Consider the following 25921-nt stretch of genomic DNA (forward strand, 5'->3'; position numbering starts at 1 on the left):
TAAATAGTAATGAAATATTTTTATTATTTAAATTCCAGTGTAATTAGCAGGGCATGTTATATTAATTTGATATAGTGATTCAGCAGATCCATTTATTACTCAATACTCAAGATAAGTGTACTCTTAATTCCCTTCACCTATTTCACCTCTACCCACCAAGTCCCATCTGGTAACTGTTCTCTGTAAAGAGTCTGTTTTTTCGTTTGTCTCTCTTTTTTTCTTTTGTAAGTTTGTTTTGTTTCTTAAATTCCACATATGAGTAAAATCATATGTGGAATGATTTTCCCGACTGGCTTATTTCTCCACATATGAGTAAAATCATATGTGGAATGATTTTCCCGACTGGCTTATTTCATTAGCATTATACTCTAGATCCATTAATATTGCTGCAAATGGCAAGATTTTACTCTTTTTTATGACTGAATGATATTGTGCGTGTGTGTGTATCTTCTTGGAAAGAAGTTTCTATGGAAACTTGGGCTGCTTCCATAATTTGGCTATTGTAACTAATGCTGCAATAAACAGGGGTGCATATATCTCTTCATATTAGTGTTTTTGTAATCTTTGGATAAATAAATATCCAGTAGTGTGTACTGGATCATAGGGTAGTTCTATTTTTAATTTTTTGAGGAACCTCCATACTGTTTTCTACAGCGGCTACATTCTCAACAGTGTATGAGGGTTTCTTTTTCTCCACATCCTAGTCAACACTTGTTTCTTGTGTTTTTGATTTTAGCTATTCTGACAGGTGTGAGGTGATAACTGCATTGTGGTTTTGATTTGTATTTCCTCGATGATGAGTGATGTTGACCATGTTTTCATGGGTCTCTTTGCCATCTGTCTGCAGAGAAATAAATGTCTGTTCATGTCTTCTGCCCATTTATTAATTGAATTTTTTTTGTTTGTTTTCTTTGGATTTTTTTTGTGTTGAGTTGTAGATGTTCTTTATATATTTTGGATACAAATCCTTTATAAGATATGTCATTTGCGAATATCTTCTCCCATTCAGTAGGTTTTCTTTTAGTTTTGTTGGTTATTTCTTTTGCTGTGTAGAAGCTTTTATTTTGATGTAGTCTTAATAGTTTATTTTTGCTTTTGTTTCCCTTGTCTCAGGAGACCTCTAGAAAAGATGTTGGCACAGCCAATGTCAGAGAAATTATTGCCTATGCTCTCTTCCATGATTTTTATGGTTTCAAGTCTCACATTTAGGTCCTTAATCCATTTTGAACTTATTCTCGTGTGTGATATAAAAAAAAAAAATGTCCCATTCTTTTGCATGTAGCTGTCAAATTGTCCCAGTACTATTTGTTGAAGAGACTTTTTGCCCCATTGCATAGTCTTGCCTCCTTTGTCAAGTTTATTTCTGGGCCTTCTGTTCCATTGATCCTTGTGTCTGTGTTTGTGGCAGTACCATACTATTTTGATTACTACAGCGTTGTAATATAACTTGAACTCTGGAATAATGATGCTTCCAATTTTCTTTTTCAAGATTTGCTTTGGTAATTTAGGATCTTTTGTGGTTCTATATAAATTTTAGGATTATTTGTTCTAGTTCTGTAAAAAATGCTATGGGTGTTTTGATAGGGATTGCATTAAATCTGTAGATTGTTTTGGGCAGTGTAGACATTTTAACAGCATTTGTTCTTTTAATCCACAGACATGTGTTTTATAGTTTTTAGAATACAGATCTTTCACCTCTTTGGTTAAGTTTATTCCTAAACATTTTATTATTTTTAGTGCAATTGTAAATGGGATTGTTTTCTTATTTTTCTTTCTGCTATTTCATTATTAGTGTATAGAAATACAATGGATTTCTGTACATTGATTTTCTATCCGGCAAATTTAGTGAATTTATCTATCAGTTCAGGTATCTGTAGATAGAGAAATAGAAAACTTAAAAGACTAAAAAACCTAAAAAACTTGTGAATAGTGAAAGTTTTACTTTTTCTTTGCCTGTTTGGGTGCCTTTCATTTCTTTTGTTGTTTGATTTCTGTGGCTAATGGCTAAGACTTCCAGTGCTGTGTTGACTAAAAGTGGTGAGAGTGGGGCGAGGCCTCCTTGTGGTCGTCCTGATCTTAGGAGAAAAACTCTCAGTTTTTGAGTATGATGTTTGCTTGGGTTTTTCATATACAGCCTTTCTTATATTGAGATATGTTCCCCCTAAACCTACTTTGTTGAGGGCTTTTATTATGAATGGATGTTGTATTCTGTCACATGCTTTTTCTGCATCTATTGAAATGATTACATGGTTTTTATCCTTTCTTTTGTTGATGTGATGTGTCACATTGATCAATGTGTGAATATTGAACCCAAATGGTTTTTTAAAATGTTACTTGAATAAACTAATAAAATCTTGGACTTGGTAGCACTTTAACTTAATAACTGACCACATGGAAAATTGGTGAGGAGAAATCAAACAGAAATAAGTAAATCAATAGTGTTAAGATTCAAGGGTATTTATAAAATTTACTTAAGAAAACTCTTTAAGAAGTGAGCATATTTGTGCATATATATTAGTAGGTGTTACTAATTAGGAGGTAGTCTTTTGTGTTCATTAAAAATAATCTTTGACATTCATAAATAACCTAAGAGAGAACATAATTTGTTAGTATTTGTTCACTACAGTAATTTTTTAAAGTAATGCGTTGTCTTTTTAAAACTCACTGTTTGGAATGACCTTCACATTAGTTATCTTTGTGGGGCACCTGGGTGGCTCAGTGATTGAGCGTCTGCCTTTGGCTCAGGTCGTGATCCCGGAGTCCAGGGATTGAGTCCTGTATCAGGCTGCCCACAGGGAGGCTGCTTCTCCATCTGCCTGTGTGTCTGCCACTCTCTGTGTGTCTCATGAATAAGTAAATAAAATCTTAAAAAAATAAGTTAGGAATCTTTGTCAATTTAAAGCCAAGTGTAATTTTGAAACAAGGATTAGAAAAAGAAAAAATAAATCTTGGCTATTTCCCAGCAATAAGATTCCATCTTGTAATTTCATAGTAAAAATATTTTTATTTATTTTTATTATTTTAATAATGAATAACCCAATTTTAGATTATTGATGGTAGTAATCCATTAAGAAAAATCAATTGTGCATTTTTACAAAATACACAGGAATTTTGTGTATTTGCTCAGGAATCCATCAGGCATTCCTCATGCTATCTCCAGTTGAAATATCACGATGGTACTACTAGATGAAAAGCCCCTGAATATTCCTAGAAGTAGCCAGCAAATTGAAACACATCTGACTACAGTTTGCAGTGAGGAAAGAGAAAGAAATATGAAATGTTTATATTCTTTTCTATTCATAGTAAATTTTACTGTTAACCAGTGGCCGGTTCAGATGTACCAGTTAGGTACTAGCATTTTGTGTATAGAAAATGTGACTTTGCATTGTATTTTTACCATGAAATTATATGATGGTAAAAAGTTTTGAATGGTTAGGAGAATTCTTTGAAGTTTTCTCTTTAACCTTTTTTTGGTAAGTGGGAAACAAGAGCATGGATTTCTTTTTTACTCAAAAACTAGATTGGGATTTTTGTTGAACACATAGTAATACATTAAGTATTATTACTGTGATGTATTAAGATATTGTAGTGCTAATTATATTTTTTCTTGTCTTTCTTTCTTCAGGAATATGGTATTGGCTGAGAGATGTGTATTGCTAAGTGCTGAAATCTTAAAAAGCCAAAGCAAATATTCAGAGGCTGCAGCTCTGCTAATACGGTTGACTAGTGAGGTACTGAAAATGTATAGTAATTACTTTAGTAATAGTTCATAAATTTAAAAAGGTGTTTCTTTTTTTCTTGACGAGGGTGTGCAAGACATAAAAGTAGAGAGGATTTTCTTTTTGGGAATTTATAATATTGCTGCTTTATTTCTTGAATTAATTTTAAATGTATTTTAGAGATACATTTTTATTTATAGATTTTTAAGTCTACGTTATTACTAACCACAAATATGTATTGTACATCTTTAATGAATTAGATTCTGACTTATGCATAACAGTATATATTTAGATTCTTTTTTTTTTTTTTTAATTTTTTACCTTGAGTTTAGTGATATCCAATGTTACATTAGTGTTAGGTGTTCAACATAGTGATTCAGCTTCTCTATACATTAGGCTCTTCTCACCACAGGTGTAATTAACCATATGTCACATACAACACTATTACAGTGTTGTTGACTGTGTTCCTTATGCTGTCTTTTATTCCTGTGAAGTACTTATTCCACAACCAGAGACGTGTATCTCCCACTCTCCCTCACTCATTTTGCCCATTTCCCTGTTCTCTTCCCTGTGGCAACCTTCAGTTTGTTCTCTGTATTTATAGGTCTGATTCTGCCTTTTGTTTATTCGTTTTAAGTTTCCACATATGAATGAAGTCATATGGTATTTGTCTTTTTCAGTCTGACTTGTTTCACTTAGCATAATACCCTCTAGGACCATCTAGAAGTTATTACAAATGGCAAGAGTTCATTCTTTTTTATGGCTGTATAATGTTCTATTGTATGTATATAAACCACATCTTCCTTATCCATTTGTCTATCCTGGGACTTCTGTTGCTTTCATATGTTGGCTATTGTAAATAATGCTGCAGTAAACACAAGGGTCTGTATAGTTTTTTGAACCCGTGATTTCATTTTTGGGGGATAAATACAGAGTAGTGGAGTTACTGGATCATATGACATTCCACAGTGGCCATAACAATTTGCATTCCTAGGAGTGCATGAGAATTCCTTTTCCTCCACATCCTCACCAATATATGTTATTTCTTTACTTTTGATTTTAGCCATTTTAACAGTTCAAAGTGGTATCTCATTGTGGTTTTGATTTGCATTTTCCTGATAATGAGCAGTGTTGATCATCTTTTCATCAGTTTGTTGGCCATCTGTGTGTCTTCCTTGGAGAAATGTTTATTTAGGTCATCTACCCACTTTTTAACAGTATTATTTATGTTGTAGTGTTGAGTTGTTTAAGTTCTTTATATATTTTGGATATTAATCTCTTATTGGATATATCATTTGCAGATATCTTCTCCCAAACAGTATGTTGCCTTTTTGTTCTGTTGATGGTTTCTTTCACTGTGCAAAAGCTTTTTAAAGATATTTTTATTTATTTGAGAGAGAGAAAAAGAGCATGAATGGAGAGGAGAAGGGAGTGGGAAAAGCAGACTCCCACCTTGAGCAGGGAGCCTGTCACAGGGCTCAATCCCAGGACCCTGAAATCATGACCTGACTCGAAGGCAGATGCTTAACCAACTGAGCCACCCAGGTGCCCCTGTGCAAAAACTTTTTATTTTGATGTAGTCCTAATAGTTTAGTTTTGTTTTTGTTTCCCTTGCCTTTGGAGATGCATCTAGAAAAACATTGCTACAGTCAATGTCAGAGAAATTATTATATTCCCTTGTAGGATTTTTATGATTTCAGGTCTCAAATTTAGATCTTTAGCTTATTTTGAATTTATTTTTGTGTATGCTTTAAGAAAGTGATCCATTCTCATTATTTTGCAATTAATTGTCCAGTTTTCCCAGTACCATTTATTGAAGAGACTTTTCCCTGTTGTATATTCTTGCCTCCTTTGTCAGAGATCCATTGATCATATAAGGATCAACTTATTTTGGGGCTGTCTACTCTGCTCCATTTGTCTAAGTGTCTCATTCATGTGCCAGTGCCACACTGTTTTGAATTTTATAGCTTTGTAGTATATATCTTGTAATCTATATTTATGATATCTCTAGCTTTGTTCTTTTTTTCCTCAAGATTGCTTTGAGATCTTTTGTGGTTCCATACAAATTTTCATATTATTCTGTTTCTGTGAAAAATACAGTTGGTATTTTGGGGAAGAATTGTTTTTCTTTTCTTTCTTTCTTTTTTTTTTTAGAATTGTTTTTAATCTGTAGATTGCTGTGGGAAGTATGGTAATTTTAATAATAGTAATTCTTCCAGTTCACGATCATGAAATACCGTTACATTTATATGTGTCATCTTCAGTTTCTTTCATCATCGTCTTATAGTTTTCAGAGTACAGGTCTGTCACTTCCTTGATTAAGTTAATTCCTAGGTGTTTTATTCTCGGTGCAATTGTAAATGGAATTTTTTTTTATTTTTTTATTCATAATAATACTTAAACCAACATGCATGTGCATCTTTCTAATAGAAAATTGGTAACACAATGAGTAATCACTGAGGAATTTTTAATGTTTCACTAGTATGAATGTGTAAAAACAATCACTGTAAGCATTGAAAATAATCTATATTATGAATATTCCAGAAGATGAAAAGCAATCCATTTATAGTTGCTATTGAAAGTTTATAGTAAATACTATTTTGCATCACTAATAAGTATGTAATATATTATCTTTCCCATCTCCAAACTGGCCAACATTATTTGCATATTTGCCTTAATCTCAAAGAATAAATGTCTTTGTGTCACTACCAGGCATCTGCTGCAGGTGGTATAGGGTTAGATGTTTCTGACCATGTAAGCTCAAAGGTCTGTAGTTAAGGAGAAGGGATTGGTGGCTAGGGCTCAATTTCAAAGCTACTTTTATAGCCTGTAACTTAACTGTCTTCCTACTTTGTATCTGATTGGTAATAAATGCATCTAATAGGTAAAATTTGATAGATAATATGTTAATATTAAACAAAAATAAAAGTATGTATTTATATTTTTTTATTTGTTTAAAGATTTATTTATTTTAGAGAGAGAGGGAGAGAGAGTATCTCAAGCAGATTCCTCATGTTGCAGAGCCCACCATGGGGCCTGATCTCACAGCCCTAAAATCATAACCTGAATTGAAATAAAAAGTTGGACCCTTAATTTACTGAGCTACCCAGATGCCCCAAAGAGTGTTCATAGATGGAACGTTCCAGAAGATTCTCCTTCTCCTTCTTTTTGGTAAATTTAAATTCAAATTAGTTAACATACAGCGTGATATTGGTTTCAGCAATAGAATGTAGTGGTTCATCACTAACACAACACCCAGTGCTTATCCCAACAAATACCCTTCTTACTGCCCATCACCCATTTAGCCTGTCTCCCTGCCCACATTCCCCTCCAGCAACCTTTAGTTCTCTATAGTTAAGAATCTCTTATGGTTTGCTTCCCTCTCTATTTTTATCTTATTTTTCCTTCCCTTTCTTGAAGTTCATATTTTATTTCTTATGTTCCACATGAGTGAAATCATATGATATTTGTCTTTCTCTGATTTATTTTATTTGGCATAATACACTGTAGTGTTCTATTCATGCTGTTGCAAATGGCAAGATTTCCATTCTTGATTGCTGAGTAATATTTCATTATTTATATATACCACAGCAGATATTATTAATTTGAATTGACTCCAGTCTTGTAAAGAGTGGTAGTGATTTTTTTTATATGTATGGCTAAAGACAGATTTTTTTAAATGAATGCTCAAGAACAAAATAAAATCAAACACTTCCTTTGCCTTTTAAATGTTGATATACCCTGTGGTTTTAATCCTCGGACCATTGTACTTTTGCTCTATACATTTTTTTGGTGATGGTTCTTAGTGATGATTTTCACTCTTAAGTCTTTCTTCAACACTGACCTCTTTTTGAGCTTTAGATTTGTAATGCCAGCTGCCTTTTAGACTTATCTACTTAGTATGTTTCCAAAGCACCTTGTGTCAGTATATCTGTATACCAAACTCATAAACTTGGTTATCTTGTTGATCATGATTTAAAATTATGTTATAACTACATAGTTCCTTATCTGCTCAAGGCAGAAACTGAGAGATGTGCCTGTATTCTCCTATCAGTAATCCAGTTTTTAAAAAAATTTCTTAAATACGTTTTCTTTCTGTATCTCCAGATCATTTACTTCTTTCCCTCCACCCCACCCCTCTTTAAATTCCTCTTTCTACTGCCCTGGTTCACGTCTATAATGTCCTTCTGGACTGTGGCCCTTTTCCTCTTTGTTCCCTTGTCTCCTCATCCTTATATCAGTCCTGTGCTTCAGATAGTCTTCTACAATACCCCAGGTTGTCATAAATGTCTTTGTACTCCCCTCTCATATAGTGCTGTAAGACCTGACTTGTTATATTATATTGGAAATTATATTTAAGTTCTTGAGGGTAGAGAACTGTGTTGTCTTCTACATATTTATCCTTAGTGCCTGATACTGGCCTTGGCACATGGTATATCATTTACAGATGTTTGTTGAACTGAACCATTAATTATTCTAAAAAGGTTTTGGTAAGATATAACTAATTAGGTTAAAGGATGATATTAACAAGGTCGAATAATTGATATTGCATGGACACTGACTAGTATGAACAGTTGCTAGACATAAACTATTTGGTAGAGCTGAATATAGATTCTGGAGTGTGTTGATGTTTTGTATTGTAATATCTTAATTTGGGTTTGAATATGTTGCTGTTTTTCAATGTAGGGATTATTAGTGAATGTAAAGGGAATTTATGGTTTAGGAGCTTGAATAAAAAACTGTTTGGAGCAAATTCTTGTCTGGATCGCAACCTTGTTATTTTCTGTCATTGTTCTTTTTCTCTTCCAAGTTTGTTTTCACCTTTTCAAACCTGGATGACTTGTTTTGTCATGAAATTTGAAGATCTTTATCATTGTCATTGTTTTAGGGTGAGGCGTGGGGTGAGTGGTGGTACATTTCCCCAGAAATTGTCATTCACAAGTGGGTTTTTTGGTGCTATACCTTTCAGATAATTGAGATAACTTGGAAGTAAAGACTGCTAGGCATAGTGTGTATAAAGTCATACTAAATTTTAACTGCTAATTATATTTATTATATGCATTTTATCAATTAAAATGGCGTATAATATGTGAAAAGTGCACTTGTCTTGAGGATAGGGAACAGTTAAATACTCTTGAAATTAATGAATTAGGTTTCCCAGATTTTTGCTAGCACTGTTTTGGAAAACACAACTGTGAGGCCTGGGGAGAAAGAGTTGTACTTTGGCTTTATTTTTTGGAATGCAAATTTAATGGGCAAGTGGATCTTATTCTTATTATGCCCTGGGATTCTCAGGATGACAGAGCAAAACCAGGTAACAATAAAACATGCCAGTTACCACCACATAGGATGGTATGTCTGAATTTGGTGCTAAAGATGTGATGCTTTCCCCCTACTGTGTCTCTGTTTCTGTACTGAACATTTACTCTGGTCTTAATAACCTCTTTGTCTGTTACTGCATTTAAATACAGTAAATCAGTTTTTTACTATCAGGGATAGTAATAGCAGTTTTTACAAGTTTCTCTACCTTTGGAGGAACTGTTCCTGTAGTAAACTGATCAGCTCATGGCACCTTTCCTACTATAGCTACACGAGGAAAAAATCTGAAAGTTATCCTTGAGATTTGATTCATTTAAGTCTGTGTAACCAGTGCTACATTAGTTGTGTTTTTTATGGAAATGTTTATTGAAGCCTCTGCCTCAGTTAGACGATTTTCCTCCCACTATTTATCTTCATATTTTAATTCATTTGCAGTTTTTAAAAAAAACTATCTCTTGGACTATGGGCACAGTTCATAGGCTGGAATTCCTATTGAAATAGTATCACAGATTTTTTTTTTCTTAGTTTCTTACAGAGCATATGTAATACATTTGTCATATAGGTATGAAGTACTAAAAATTTTATTCAGCTCCTTCAAAGCATCTGCTTTCTAGATAAAACTGTCGCTTTGTGAAATTCTTTCATTTTTCTTTCATCAACACTGAAGGCAGTTGTCATTCTTTTCAGGCTATTTTTTTTCTTTTAAAGATTTTATTTATTTATTCATGAAAGACACAGAGGAGAGAGAGGCAGAGACGCAGGCAGAGGAAGAAGCAGGCTCCATGCAGGGAGCCTGATGTGGGACTTGATTCCAGGATTCCAGGATCACACCTTGGGCCAAAGGCAGGCACTAAACCGCTGAGCCACCCAGGGATTCCCTTAGGCTATTTTTTGGTATAAAGCAATATCTTTTCTACTTTAGGTGTCATTGTAAGAGACACAGAAGAACAAAGTTGCTGTGAGTCATGGGAATAGGGCATTCAGCTCAGCAGATTGATTCTTTCTCAGACAACTGCCATACTGGATGCAAGAGTCAGATTTTGCTTCCACTAAATTAATATATGCCGTGGACTTCCTGGTCTCTTCTAAATTGGTCAGCCCTTGAGAATTAAATTTGACAATGCTGAGGGTTTACTGTGCTGGTCTCAATTGGATTATACATTAGAATCATTTACACACCACCAAAAATATCTAGGGCATTTTCTTTATCTTAATCAGAATATCCAGGATTGCTGCCCTTCCAAGTTTTCCAGTTTAATGAAGCCTCATAGACAATTAAAAAAATAAGTATGTATTTATGCTGTATGTCTGTATGTGACTGCATGGGTTTGTGTGCACATACTGGGAATAAACTTACAGCACTTAAAGAAAAAAGACTGAAATACTATTGAGAAGCCTAAATAAAATTTGAAAACAGAAGAAGTAATTAGAGGGACTTGCCTGTTCCAGATATTAAAATGTGTTATAAGGCTACAGAAATTGTAACTGTTTATAGTGGTAAGAATAGACAGAGTAATGGAATAGAATGATAATTTAAATACGACATGTGATTAGGTGTCATTTAAAATTAGTGAGGAATGTTAGGTTATTCACTTAAATGGTATTATGACATCTAGCTTTTTGGGGTTTGGATTCTTACCTTACTTGCTACATAGCTTGATTAAGTTTATGATATGAAAAAATGAAACCGACTCCTAACAGAATATATAAGAAAGTATTTTTTTCTTTTAAATCTAAGAATGATAGCTTTTTTTCTTGTTTGTTGCTGTATCTTGAAGTCATAGAGGCAAAAGATAGTATGCTTGACTACTGAAGAAAAACTCATGTCAAAACTGGGAAATACTATTTACAAATGTATGATGACAAGGCCTAATATTGAATAAGTGTGCAAAGGGCTCTTACAAACCACATAATCATAAAAACCCATTCACAAAAGAGTATAAATGAGCAATTCACAGAAAAAATACAAAGACCCTTAAACATATGAAAAGATTACCAGCCTTACCATTAAAATGTATGTTGGGGAGCAGTGTCATTGTTTTTTTTTTTTTTATTAAAGAGATAAAAACCTTTAAAAATAATATTTGGCTGGGTGAGTGGAAAACATACATTCTCATTCTGTTGATGAGATTATATATTGGTACTACTTTTTTGGTAGCAGTTTGGCTCTATCGATTAGAATTTGAATGATATACATACATAGCTTTCATTAACTCAGCGGTTCTACTTTCAGAAATGTGTCTTAAGAATACATATAATTACTCAATGGTTTTATAAAGATGTTCATCAAAGCACTTTTGTAGAAATAAAAGTAATAAACAATATTAAATCAGTCAATTGGAGACTATTAATAAATTATGGTATATTTATATAATAGGATACAATGTAGCTTTTTTTAAAGATTTTTTATTTAAAAAAATAAATAGTTTATAGACACAGAGAGAGAGAGAAGGAGAGGCAGAGACACAGACAGAGGGAGAAGCAGGCTCCATGCCGGGAGCCCGACGCGGGACTCAATCCTGGGACTCCAGGATTGCGCCCTGGGTCAAAGGCAGGCTCCAAACCGCAGAGCCACCAGGGATCCCCAAAATGTAGCTTTAAAAGAAATAAGAGATGTAGATGTAAAAACCTTTTAAAAGAAATAAGAGATGTAGATATCTTGGAAGGATGTCCATGATACTATATTAAGTCCAAAAAATGAGATGAAGAATTCTCTGTATAATACCATTTATGTATGAAGAAGTATGTGTATTTTTAGAAAACTGTATGTATTTAACATAAAAACACAAATATAACACAAAAATGACAATACCAACACCTGGTAATTGTGGTTAACTCTGGCAAGTCAGATGAGGCATGGGATGGCGAAGAAAGATTCTCACTTTTTTTCCCCCAAATATTTATTCTTGAAGGAAAAAAAAGTATTTTCTAAAGAAGAAAGCTTTTTCCTGAAAATTAAGAATGCACTTCCTAGTTCCCCTAAGTAATTCTGATGTAAACCCTTGGATGAGAACTGTGTGTCAATTGTACATTCCTGACGTTCCCACTTAATAGCTTTTGGATCTTACTTGGACAAAAACATGTATCATTTAGTTTCTGTTATAAGGGGGTTAAGATAGGTAATATCTGCAATTTACTGAATGCTTTCTAGATTGTTTCCTCAGATCTGTTTCCACTCTAATTTTGTAATTGCTGCGGACATAGTTATAATAGTCAATGATCTATCTGTGAGCACTTTTTTGATGTAACTATAATTTGTTGACATTACTGCATTTAAAGTAAATGTTTTCTGTTTTCAACTTTCCCTGGGGAAAATAATGGCAGCAGAACACATGGAAGGGCATGGTAAGTTCAGCTTAAGAATAGCTGAAAACCTAGAGAAAGTTTTGGTGAAAATGTTGTTGATACTTGATCAGCAACCTTCACTACTTTCTCTGTTATTTGTAAAGTGATGATGGCTCTTTGATTTGAAAGGTTGTCCTTATGGGTGAGGATGTAAAATGTGGTATCTGGTTTTTGTAGACAGTTGTAAGAGTCCATTGAAGTGGAAACTAATTTGAGTTGTACCATTTACTAATAACACCAGTAGCCGCTGATGATCTTTGAAGGGGAAACCTTCTAAACTTTTTAATGAAAAGCAGTCATTGTGGCATTCTTGAAATAAGCAAAATTAGGAATTACTCTTGTATAGAGTAAATTTAATAGAGGATAGTAGTAGATTAGATTATTTCATAATCTACACACATTCTCCTTTGTCTTTCTTTTTTTCTTGGATGGATGGAAATATGCTTTCAGATATCACAGATCAATTTCCTGAAGATTAGATTAGTGTGAATTTTGTTTTCTGTGCTCTCTTTTCTAGTTTATCTTTAATCACTATACCTGTATTCTCAGTTGATATACTTTTTTTGCCATTTGAAAAGGGATTGCATTTCTTCAGAGATCTATTACATACTGCATATCATTACCAGACATTTGGCTTTATGAAAAGTAAAAGAAAATATTTCATATAGGGGATTTTTTGAAGGATTTTAAGAAAAATTTGTGCTTATTGGAAGAAAGAATCATCAAGATTGGATTGCCCCTTGATCTCTGCCCTCAGATACACTTAAGTTAAATAGTGAATATGCTATATATTATTTTTAGAAAGTAAATGCTTTTTTACCAGTTATCTTTTTACTTTTAATTTTGTGAAGATAACCTTATTTTCCTTTAAACATTCAATAGGATTCTGATCTTCGAAGTGCACTTCTTTTGGAACAGGCAGCACATTGCTTTATAAATATGAAGAGTCCCATGGTTAGAAAATATGCATTTCATATGATATTGGCAGGCCATCGATTTAGTAAAGCTGGGCAGGTGAGTACATTTTCTTAAAAAAAAAAATGATAAGAACAAATAATTTATTTTAGTTTTTGTTATAATTTGTTATTTATTTTATAAATGTATATTATTTGTCAATTTTTTATTATTCGAAATTAATCCTAAAAATGGGAGTAAATTTTGTTCTGAGATAATGTGTTATATTGGTAAGGGCATGAGATGGGGATTTAGATAAATGCTTACAACTTAGATTAAGTTACTTCTCTGAGCCACACTTTTTGTATTTATTTTGGAATTTTGCCCAAATTTTTGTGAGGTTAAACCAAAATCATATACATAAGGGTGGGATGTACAGAATGCATTCAAGCAATTTTAATTATCCTTCTGGTGGTTGGACTCGCTCTACTTCAGCTCTGGTCTTCTGTTATCTCTCAAAGTGCCTTATAATGATATTTACTAAATATTTAATGAGTAGAAATCATCTCTTTCTTGTTCCTGCTGCCAGGGAAAGATCTTTATCTTTTTATTGCAATTTCTCCAGCCCCATTTGCCACCTTAAGCATTAGTTGGAAGGAGTTTTGCTGGAGACAGAGTGGTAGCAGCTTAAGTGGTGATTTACTATAAATATAGATAAGTGTGGATTGAAGAATCATCTCTGTATTACTGGGACTATACTAGGAGCCTAGCATGTACCCATAAAACCATGATCTTATCTCTTAAGGAGCTTTTTATATGGTAGAGGACTATGAGGATTTAAAAAAATTTGGTTAATATGAATTTTTAGGAACATACTTATATTTTTAAAGTCTGTGCTAACCAAACACGTCAGTGTTTTAAATCATCTGTTATGGGATGCCTGAGTGGCTCAGTGGTTGAGCATCTGCCTTTGACTCAAAGTGTGATTTTGGGTTCCTGGGATTGAGTCCCATATTGGGCCCCTGGCAGGGAGCCTGCTTCTCCCTCTGCCTATGTCTCTGCTTTTCTGTTGGTGTCTCTCATCAATAAATAAAATCTTTTAAAAAAAATTAATAAGTCATCTGTTATTGCAAAGGCATAAAGAAACAAGTGTTCAAAAGTTATTCTCAATTTTGTGTAAAAATGCCATGATTTTAAAGAAACAAATATTTCAAGTTTGGGTTCATTCCTCTTTTTTTGGAAACTGACAAATTATAGAAAATAGGTGAACTTGCTTTATATTAGATGCAAAACTAAAAATATTTATAAAAATAAACATTTTTTTATAATAACTGATACACTCCATCAACGAGAATTTCTCAGGTTCTAAAGTGGAACAAAATTTAAAACTATCATTTTTTTTTTAAAGATTTTATTTGTTTGTGAGAGCCAGAGAGAGGCAGAGACTTAGGCAGAGGGAGAAGCAGGCTCTCTGCAGGAAGCTTAAAGCAGAACTTGATCCCAGGACACTGGGATCATGACCTGAGCCAATGGCAGACTCTCAACTACTGAGCCACCCAGGCGCCTCTAAAACTATCATTTTCCACAGCCATTCTTCCAAAGTAAATGTAAATGCATTTGTAAATGCATCTGAAACATGTTATCCCATTGTTTATCTTTATTTAAAAGTATTTTATTCAAAAATTTACAAAATGTAATAAGCATGTGGTTCTCTTTGCTTGGGAAGCAAATTAAATACCCCATTAGGAATGATCCATTGCCTCTAATTAAAAATAAGTCCTCCTTTTTCCGTATCTTTGTCTACTTTTGTGAATGGTTTCATTTATGAACATGATGATGTTATTGGAACTGGAAACAGTTGCTTATATTTCATCTTCTGAAATTATAGGGCATATTGCTTCTAGGAAATGGGCACAAATTAAAAATTCTACATTTGTAGTAGGTTGACATATATTTACTTTTTGGCTTATTAATTATCTTTAACTAGTTATCTAATGGAGTTTATGATTCTGAGGTACCCAGTTTTGTGTTTTGTGACTACTCTGTATATACCCTGCATCCAGGAACTCTCTTTCTCAGATACTGTAGAAACTGAAAACATACCTAGAAGTGTCTTTCTATTGACAAAACAAATATATATCCTCCTGTAGTTGGTGAAGAACAGTATCTTTCTTTGAAGGTGGGACGCAGAACACAATTGTGACTGAGGCAAAGTTGTTTTTGAGAAGTACCACCTTTTCATGACATTTCCATTAAAATATGTGTTGGCAGGGACGAGAGGACAGTAGAGATCATGTGTGTGTATATAGGAATGCTATTTCTCAGTCCTCTCTGAGCGTTCATGCTGGATTGCTTATCTTGGGCCCAGCATTTTTTTATAGTTCCTTTTTTTAATCATTGGTTTTCCATTAACAATTATCAGCAAGTAAAAGGCATTAAAAAAAAAAAAGAACTGGTATTAACAAAGATTAAAATTAGTAAAAAAATTTAAGAAAGTGCTAGGGAGGGTATATGTGTTTGTGTCCAGTATACCCCTGGACAGTGTTTCAATTTTCACTTTAAAAGGCAGACTTTAAATCTTGTTACCTTTTAAATCTCTTTAGGTGCTTTTCCAAGAAATCCTAACAAATGCACTTGAACTTTACATTTTGACACATTGTTTCTCTGTATCTCTCTGTATCTCTTAGTTTTTAAGACTCAGTGTTTGTGTTCCTTTTTACTAAATGTAGTATGGAGATTAGGGGTGTTTTTTCAAGAAACATTAATTATTTTGAAACACTGTCAAGCTTCCAAAAAAGTTACAGATACAGTTCAGAAACTTCACCTAAGCAATTTGATAGTTCTCCACCTGGTGCCTCATTACCCCTAAATACTTCAGGACATATTTGCTATTTCCTAGAAATGACTTTTTCTCCTGTATAACCATAATGCAACAATCAAATTAAGAATTTAGTGCTAATACAGTACCACTAGCTAATTTTCAGACCCTATGTAGGTTTTAACAATTGTACCATAAATATCCTTTGTATTATAAAGATCCTGTTCAGAAGGATCCTTTGACTTTATGACCTTGATACTTTTGAAGATTACAGGCCAATTACTTTATAGAGTGTCCCGCAATTCAGGTTTGATGTTTCCTTATGATGAGATTCAAATTGGGTATCTTCTTTGTAGGAATATCACAGAAGAGAGACTGAGTTCTAAAATTGCATGATATTAAGTGGCAGGTGATTTTGCTTTACTTGAATTATTTACCAAGAAAACATTTCTTTTAAAAAACAAGCAGTCCTGGATATACATAGTACAAAGTATGTAATCCACCCTGGAGAGGGAGTAATAGATACAAGCGTATACTCTGAAGCAAAAGGTTTAGTGGAGTGAATCCTCTTCCCTGGTACCAAATACCAGTTTTAAGATAGAGGTTTAGTTCAGAGGGTAGCAGTGATAGGTAAGTAACACCAGTATCTGTTTATGGGTATGGCAGTATGCAGCAGTGGGCAATAGAAAAGAATATACCATGCTCTTACTACCAAACAAAGCAGTGGTTTAAAAATGTGTATATGTATGTAAATATGTATACATACATACAGGATATTTTCATTCAACCCAATGCAGTGGTATAGAAATGACTGTACAAAATTAGTAAGATAGCTCTCAGTTATAAAACAACAACCTAATTCATGGCTCTGTATGTTACTGCTCTGAAAACTCCAGGTGATTTTTCATAAAATCATGATTATTTCTGACTTCTTAGACTTCCTGCCCTTGGACAAAGCAGTTACTTGCCTGCTTTAGGACCTCTTGGTTTTTAGTAATAATTGCAAGGGGGTCTTCATAAATGTTAGTTTCATTTTCTCATCATTCCAGTCTCGGTTAGAAGAAGCACCAATTACCAGGTATGTGTTTATGTGTTTATTTTTTCTAGTCCAAGAGAAATTTGGATATTAATACTTTATTTTCTTACAGAAAAAGCATGCTTTACGCTGTTATTGTCAAGCCATGCAAGTTTACAAGGGAAAAGGCTGGTCTCTTGCAGAGGATCACATTAACTTCACCATTGGGCGCCAGTCGTATACCCTTAGACAACTGGACAATGCGGTGTCTGCTTTTAGGCATATTTTAATCAATGAAAGTAAACAATCTGCTGCTCAGCAAGGGGCCTTCCTCAGAGAGTATCTTTATGTTTACAAGGTGAATACTTATTTTCAGTAGTAGATACTAAAATTATATTTAAGTCATTAGTAAGAAGCATAATCAATATTGTCTAGCAAGAATTTAATAAATGGTTTGCTTAGAATTTATGTCATTGTCTAGCATAATAAAGTGTGGTAGGCTATGCTCTTTGGTCATAGATCTGAGTTGCATTGCCCTTCTATATTTCTTTAAAAGAAAATTTTAATATTCCAGTAAACATTTAATTTGTGGCTATTCTTGGAACTTAAAAAAAATGTCATAAGCTTTCTGGACTGCTTCTTCATTATTACTAATTTTTAATCATAACTGATTTTATAATATATTGGCTATTCATACCACACTTTGAAAAATATACATTCTTTTCCTTTCTGGGTCTGTGGTAAGTAGACATATTATTATGGTCTAATCCAGAAAAATTAATAGGAAGGAGAAATACTTCACTGAGACAAGAGGATAGAAAATATAAAACATTGTTTTACAGGAAAATTTATTTTTAAATTTTTTAAAATTTAAAATCTTTTCGGATTTTAAAATTTTTTCCTCAAGAGCTATGAATAATGAATATTTTATCTATCCTGCAGAAAATACCCATTTATGCTTTATTAATTTGAGATTATATGGGTTAGAAGTTTGGCAGCTGGGATGCTATAATGGGTCACAGGAAGTGAAGTGCATACCAAAATAATATTTGGAAGTTTTAACATCCAAAGAGAGCTAAACTAGCTGAGTAATTTTAGGAAGATTCTCTTTGCCAGAATAAATTTTATCTAAATTTTATGACTGATACATTAAGTAAGACTAGTAATTCCTTATCTTAATATTCTTGTTTAAAATGTTTTTAATATCTTATATATTAAAAAAATGAGGCAAATATGAAGAAAGTGGAATTTTCTCAAAAAATCTTTTTTCTCTTGTGTTTCTCCTAGAATGTAAGTCAGCTATCACCAGATGGTCCTTTACCACAGCTACCTTTACCATATATTAACAGTTCAGCAACACGGGTTTTCTTTGGCCACGACAGACGACCAGCAGATGGTATGTAAAATTTTGTTTGGCCTTGTTATCTAGTGACTATTTTTTAAGTTTTTTTTTTTTTTTAAATCTTATTTAAGAAATGATGTTGTAATTGTTAAATAATATTTGAAAGTAAATAACCCTGTATTATATTACTTATCATCCTGCTACCTGAAGATAACCACTACTTAAGTGATTTTCCTCCAGCTCTAAAAGCTAAAAATAACAGCAAAATAGCTATAATTATAATGGGTTTTCTTATATAGTATAAAGAATGTTCATATTATTACATAATCTTATTAAACATTTTTAATGGCTGTGAGATACTCTATTCAGTATATAAAGTAAACTAACATTTACTTATTAAATAATTGGACTATTTCCTTCTTTTCCTTACATGAAATTATGTTGTGACGGACATTTTTGTGGACAAAACTTGTTTTCTTATTTTTTTATTATGGACATTTCAAATATACTTAGAAGCAGAGAACAGTTGCCAATACTCTGCTGTTCTTATTGTAAGACATTTTAAGATATAGGCTTATTTTCTTAGGATTGAACCTTAGAATGGTAGTACTGGGCCAAAAAGTATAAATACGTTAAAGTAAACTTTGTAATTCTAAGCATTCTTATATTTGAGCTAAATATGTTTCTCCTTGAGATTTAATTTAGTATTTTTTTAAAAAATATTTACCAATGAGTGCTTACGTGGTGCTGTTGGTTAAGTGTCTGAGTCTTGGTTTTGGTTTGGGTTGTGGTCTCAGCGTCATGGGATCAGGCCCTGCTTTGAGCTCTACACTCAGTGTGGAGTTGGCTTGAGACTCTGCCCTTCCTCACCCCTTTCCTCTCTAAAACAAATAAATATTTTAAAAAAAATATATTTATCAAGATGTTTATGGCAACATTGGTTTTAATAGCAAAAAAAGTGAAATGAACAGCCCTGGTGGCGCAGCGGTTTAGCGCCTCCTGCAGCCCAGGGTGTGATCCTGAAGGCTCGGGATCGAGTCCCACGTTGGGCTCCTTGCATGGAGCCTGCTTCTCCCTCTGCCTGTGTCTCTGCCTATCTCTCTCTGTGTGTTTCTCATGAATAAATAAATAAATACATCTTTTTTTTTAAAAAAAAATAAAGTGAAATGATAGATGTGTTGATAAATTTTGGCATATTTATACAATGGGCTCATACTGTAGGAAATAAATGAAATTGTTCTACATGTTTCAATATGGATAATACACCATCATGGTGAGTAAAAAAGTTACAGAATGATCAAACATAATTCCATTTATATAAATTTCAAGCATACAAATCAATTCTGTGCATTGTTTTTGTATACTCATGTGGTAAGGTAAAAAACAAATATAGTTGAGAACACTGTATTTCAGCTTTGGAATAGCTCTGGAAAGAAGTGCTAGTGGAGGTGGAGAGTCCTAGGATTTGAGAGGGTTACTCAGAGGACAGTAACTCTATTTGTAACATTTATTGTATAAAAAATATTTGGGATCTTATAACAAATGGTGATATTTGTTAAATTTCAATATATAAATATTTGTTATTTTCCTGTGTTTCTGTGTGTTTGAAGTATTTCATTTAAATTGTGGAATATTAGGAAAAATACATTCTTTTAGAGTCTAGAAGAAAAGAACATCAGTATTATAGGTCAAATTCCAGGTAGGCTAGGGTTAATGAGAGGATATTTTTCTTCAGATAAATAGGCAAGAGTATGTATATATATTTATTTGGATACCTTAGGTTTTTATTTGAAATATGTTATCATTTGAAATGTGATATGAAGGTTTATTCGAAATGTGTTAATAAACGTATGTTTGTGACTTTTATTTTTTTAGGTGAAAAGCAAGCAGCTACTCATGTAAGTCTTGATCAGGAATATGATTCTGAATCCTCTCAGCAGTGGCGAGAACTTGAAGAACAGGTTGTAGCTGTTGTTAACAGAGGAGTAATTCCATCCAATTTCTACCCCACACAATACTGTTTGAACAGTTATTCAGATAACTCAAGATTTCCACTGGCAGTTGTAGAAGGTGATATACTTGAATTTTTATTCATGGATTTTTGTTTGTCTTATTTATAGCAGATAAAAGATAATTTTCTATGTGCCAAAAATCACTGGAAGCTAAGCATGAAAAAATAGGAAGCATAACTTCGCTGCATTTATAAAATCAGGCACAATGGGCTCTAATACTGGTATATACATACATTGTGCTATTGGAAGTTAGAATGACATTCGTTAGTACAGAGAAGTTGGGGGGAAATCTAGACGATTTCATTTTAAAACTGAATCCTGAATAAGTGGACACATTTACAAGGTGGTAGAGGATAGTCTAGGCAGAGATGCAGAGCTATGAAAGTAAGGTGTATTCAGAGAATTGAAGCATGGGGTGATAGGTGGGATTTATTAAAGTTATTAATTTAGGCCTTTCTTTTGTAGAACCAATAACAGTGGAAGTGGCTTTTAGAAATCCTTTGAAGGTTCCACTTTTGCTGACTGATTTGTCATTGCTGTGGAAGTTTCAATCTAAAGATAGTAGTGGAAAGGATAATGAAGAAGTTAAAGAACTAGTAAGTTATTAAAAGGTATTTGTAATAAGCATGTTTTAGTAATCGCCTAACAGATGCATAACATTTCAATTTTTTGTTTAATGAGCTACACTTATCTTTTATGTTTATTTTTCCCAGTTATAAAAAGTATGACATATGCTTATTGTTGAAAATTAAGAATACAGAGAACATAGGGAATAAAGATAAAACTGTCTTCTTAGTATTTAGAAATAGTGACTTTAACACTTTTCTGTATGTCTTTTCAATCATTTTCACTTGCATGCTTTCTCTCATGTATGGGATTCTTTCATATTATGTATGTTGGGTTTTTTTTTTCATTCTGTGTTGATTCATATGCATATTTTAATATTAAAATGTCTCAGTGTTTCATTTCTGTATAATGTTCCCTCATGGATGACCTATAAGCTCTCCTAATATCTCTCCCCTGATAGTTGTTTTAGAAGTTCGCATTTGTTTACTATTATATTAATACAGTGGTGAAAATTTAGATGTATAGTTTTTTTATCCTTATCATTTTTGTAGTAGAGATTCCTGGGCATGAAGTTAAAGCATTTTCAGGGAATATGTTATTTTAGTACTCTCTTGGTTTCCAAAAAAGGTTATACCAGTAAGCTTTTACCAATAATATATGGGATTGCATATCTTATTTTTGCAGCATTAAGTATTCTTATTTATAAAAAAAAATCTTTAGGTTTGATTGGTAAGAAAAATGCAATTTTACTTTATTTTTTTCTATCTCATTCTTTAATTTCTGGTAAAGTTGAAGTTTTTCTATTTTTTATGGATTGTCTTTATATATACAGTATTTCTTTTCTTTATTTATGTCTGTGATAAGCTCTTTAAGATAGTTATTTTTGAAGCAGGAATGACTTGAACAAATAATTTTCATTACCAAGCTGATTGTAACAGAAATAACTAGGACAGTACATTTTTTACTCATTTATTAGGTTATTCACTATAGTATATAACTTTAACCTCTTTATACTACCTTGTTATATGCTTTAATAACGTGGTAAATATTATTTTGGAACTGGCAAATATCCCAACATTTTGGCACTGATTAGTGGAGAGAGAACTTAAAAGAAGATATATGTCAACTTTATTATAAGTTATTTCTCTTGAAGTGTTTTGATTTCTAAAGATTGTCTTATTTAAAGTCTTAAGTCCATTAAAGACATTTTGTGATTATTTACACTCATTGTGAATAGTTTGAAAGATTGAGATTTTGTAGTAGGCTCTATTCTGACTGGAATTTTAGCAACCTCATGAATTTTTCTAATGTTTTTGGGTGCCTGGAGTACAAATTAGAAGTACACACACTGCTTTCTCTTGGAAAAATTTTTTTAAAGATCCATTAGCTTTTTAACTGTATTAGTCTGTTTAATATATTAGATTTTAAAGGAGGTTTATTAAAGTTAACTGAAAATTTTCATTGTGTATAATTTACACTTTTTCCTGTAAATTTCATACTCTTGGGACTTCTTCATATGCTTCTGCTGATGGACTAAGATGCTGAACTGGAATTCAGGGAAATGTAATTTTTATTGTGTGAAATAACTAACTTCATTGTAAAAGTAAAACAGTGTTTATGAGGACCAGCTTTACTCTCAAGTGTGAGTCAGTTAATTCTACTTTGTTATATGACCAGAGATTAAATAGTCTCTTATAGAAGTCCTTGATTTGGAGGACATAGGCCTTCTTTTGGTCTTTCCTACTGCCCTTACTGTCCGCCAGTCTTTTATGCATCATACTTAAGTGCCATTACTTTGTGTAACTGGCTGATTTGGAAAAAGAGGCTAGTCAGAGTAGAAGATGGAGAAATTTTGCTCTTATTGCAAGATTAAACTAAATGGCCGTTTTGGCCGGTGTTGACAATTAGTAGCTGAACTTTATCTCTTGACTATCTTGATGGCTGCAACTTTTGAGTAGATCACTTATCCTCCTCTCTTGAATTGGACTGAATTAAATGAAAAAATGTATGTATCATGCATTCTGCTGCTGCATGGCTTTACTCCATGTGTGAAAGTAAAACACTTTGCATTTTGTTTAGCACATAGTAAGAACCTTATATGCTAACTATAATTATTGCTATTATTCTAAGTGTTGACATATAGGAATGTTAATATTCTGATACTTTATTCATTAGAATGTTTATTTTACAAAATCATTTATTTTTCAGGTAACAGGTGAACCTGAGATGATTGGAACTGAAGTTATTTCAGAATTTTTAATTAATGGTGAAGAATCTAAAGTGGTAACTATTACTTTTTTTGTCTTAAGCCTTTCAAAATGTAAGATGCAAACAAATTTTAAAATCAAGTTTATTCAGTTTGTTTTATATTCTAGCTTTCTTAAAAGCTAAAATTTGGAAGACTAGGAAATAGGAATTGCACAAGAGGAAGTTGCTGGAAAGAGTAGATTTGCAGCAGTCTTTGGTTTGTTAATTTCCAGAGAAGCCTGGTGAAAAGTTTTTGTTTTTTTGAAGGGAGTCAGTGTGGTAATTTCATATGACCTTTGCTTGTCCAGAATATTTTGTTTTTTGTTGACTTTGAAGTGTTAATGAAGATCCAGGCCTGTAAACATGTAGAATTTACAAATTTTCTTTTGAAGAAAATGCTTTCCAATGTAAGAAATTAATTATTCAAAAGTTTAGGTCATGAGTTTATATTTTTGCAATATTAGAAATTTAGGTATTGCACTATTTAAGATTATAATGAAAACAGATAATAAGAGTGACTTAAATATCTCCACAGGCAAGACTAAAGCTCTTTCCCCATCACATGGGGGAGCTGCATATTCTGGGAGTTGTTTATAATCTTGGCACTATTCAGGGCTACATGACAGTAGATGGCATTGGTGCTCTTCCTGGATGTCACACAGGTAAAATTATAACATTGCTCAACAGATACAGAACTAGTAATTAAAAGTCTGTAGAATAAAATGAATGAAAATGAGATGTTTTTAAAATAGGTTTAATGTACCTTAACAAAGGTATTTGGATAATTTTAAACTCTTCCATTGCTTCAAAAATCAACTTTATTCCCCTCTAATGTATTTTGTATCTCAAAATAAGTAAATCCTAACAAGAAATTAAGCATCATACAATAGGTGTGGTTAAACATAAAAATAAAATATACTTAATTCTTTGATTAACCATGCTGCTCAGTAATTGTCTAGAAATTTTCTAGAAATAATCTGAAAGTTACAGTACTTAGGTTAAATTGATATCATTTAACATACCAAATTATTTTAGGGCATTGATTGTTTTTTGTTTCAGGAAAACATTCCTTGAGTATGTCAGTCCGAGGGAGACAGGATTTAGAAATTCAAGGTCCTCGGCTTAACAATACAAAAGAAGAGAAAACATCTATTAAATATGGTCCTGATCGACGTTTAGATCCCATTATCACAGCGGAAATGCCACTATTGGAGGTATTTCACTTTTTAAAACTTCATGGATTAATGAATTGTCTATAAGGTCAGATTACATTTTCAATAAATGAATTTTACTTTGAAGTTAGTGATATTACATTGAACCATACTTTTTAATTATTCAACTAGAGTTAAATATATCTAATTCACAAAGATAAATCATAGCCAGGTTATAAAATATAAACCTCAAAATATTAATGGAAATTGAGAAAATATATTTAAAGAACACTTTGTTTATTAAAATCAGTGGCTCTTTTTTGATAAGGTACAAAAATAATATGGGAATTAATGCTTATAAAAAGTTTAAGCAAAATACATAAATATATGAATAAAAACCAATATTCCCTTCAGTTCTCTGTTTCCTACCCTACCCAACTTTCATGCCATCTAAGTTAAAGCTTTTTTAGGTTACAGAAGATAGAAACTGATGGCTAGGTAGCATAAGTCAAAAGAAAAAATGTTTATTATTTAGTTGAAGGATATTGGAACATCTTTAGAAACTAAAGTATTATTGAACAATAAGTCTCAAAGTAGAATAAGGACTTGGCACGTCCAAGAAATTTAGCAGCAAATGTTTGTAAGCCTTTAGAAAGCATTGCTTTCGATATGACCTTAATCTAACAACTTTTCCAATCTTTGTGCCACTTTATTACAAGTTTCAAGTTTGTGGGAGAGAAATTTGGCCTACCTTGGACCAGTGGCAGCGTCATGTAGTGTCACAAACACTGGCAGAAGGTCTTTTCCTCCTGCTTTCTCAAGTTTTCCTACTTAAAAGAGTTAGAAGCTTAGCCATTTACCTTCTAAAAGTGCTAGTGATACTAAATCGGTGTTTCTCTTTTCAGACCTTTCATTGTACACTCATATGTAGTTTTAGTAATTATAAATGGAATCATACTGTACGTTTTACTCTTACTTGCTTAGTCTTTGTTTTCATTCAGTTAAAATTCCTTTTTTTACAGCTGTATATGGCATTCCTTATGTATATATATCATAATGTATTTTAATCATTTATCTATTGATGAATGTAGTTCTGGTTTTTCATCATTACTGACAGTTCCTCAGTAAATCACATTATGTATATATGTTATCCATATTCTAGTTTATATGAAAGTGGAATTGGGGCCAAAGGGCATATAAATAAAACAATTTCGCAATATTCTACAAAATTACCTTCAGCAAGTCTGTAGCAATTTGCACTTTTCCTTGAGAATGCTTCACATCCATTGCTTTCACATCTATGTCATACTGGATATTACCACTTTTTTTTTTTTTTTTAACTTTTGTGAATCAGATTGGTGAAAAATGACATTCTTTTATTTACATTTCTCTGATGTCTGATAAGATTGATCAGTCTTCATATGTTTTTTTGATCATATGATTTCTCCTTCCATATGTCCATATGATACCTGTTGATATCCTTTGAATTGGC

At 32.6% G+C, this 25921-nt stretch overlaps 1 protein-coding gene across 1 annotated transcript in view; it reads left to right on the plus strand.

The window, feature by feature from the left end:
• TRAPPC8 (trafficking protein particle complex subunit 8) overlaps positions 1–25921 on the plus strand; it is an 87736-nt gene that overhangs the window by 31183 nt on the left and 30632 nt on the right. Inside the window, 9 exon segments of the mRNA XM_025429230.3 lie at positions 3626–3731; positions 13266–13397; positions 17244–17468; positions 18398–18506; positions 20328–20522; positions 20930–21060; positions 23240–23314; positions 23814–23940; positions 24338–24492. Of these exon segments, the coding sequence (XP_025285015.3) occupies positions 3626–3731; positions 13266–13397; positions 17244–17468; positions 18398–18506; positions 20328–20522; positions 20930–21060; positions 23240–23314; positions 23814–23940; positions 24338–24492 (1255 nt within the window).

Source organism: Canis lupus, chromosome 7 (genome assembly GCF_003254725.2).
Source record: "Canis lupus dingo isolate Sandy chromosome 7, ASM325472v2, whole genome shotgun sequence".
Lineage (NCBI taxonomy): Eukaryota > Metazoa > Chordata > Mammalia > Carnivora > Canidae > Canis > Canis lupus.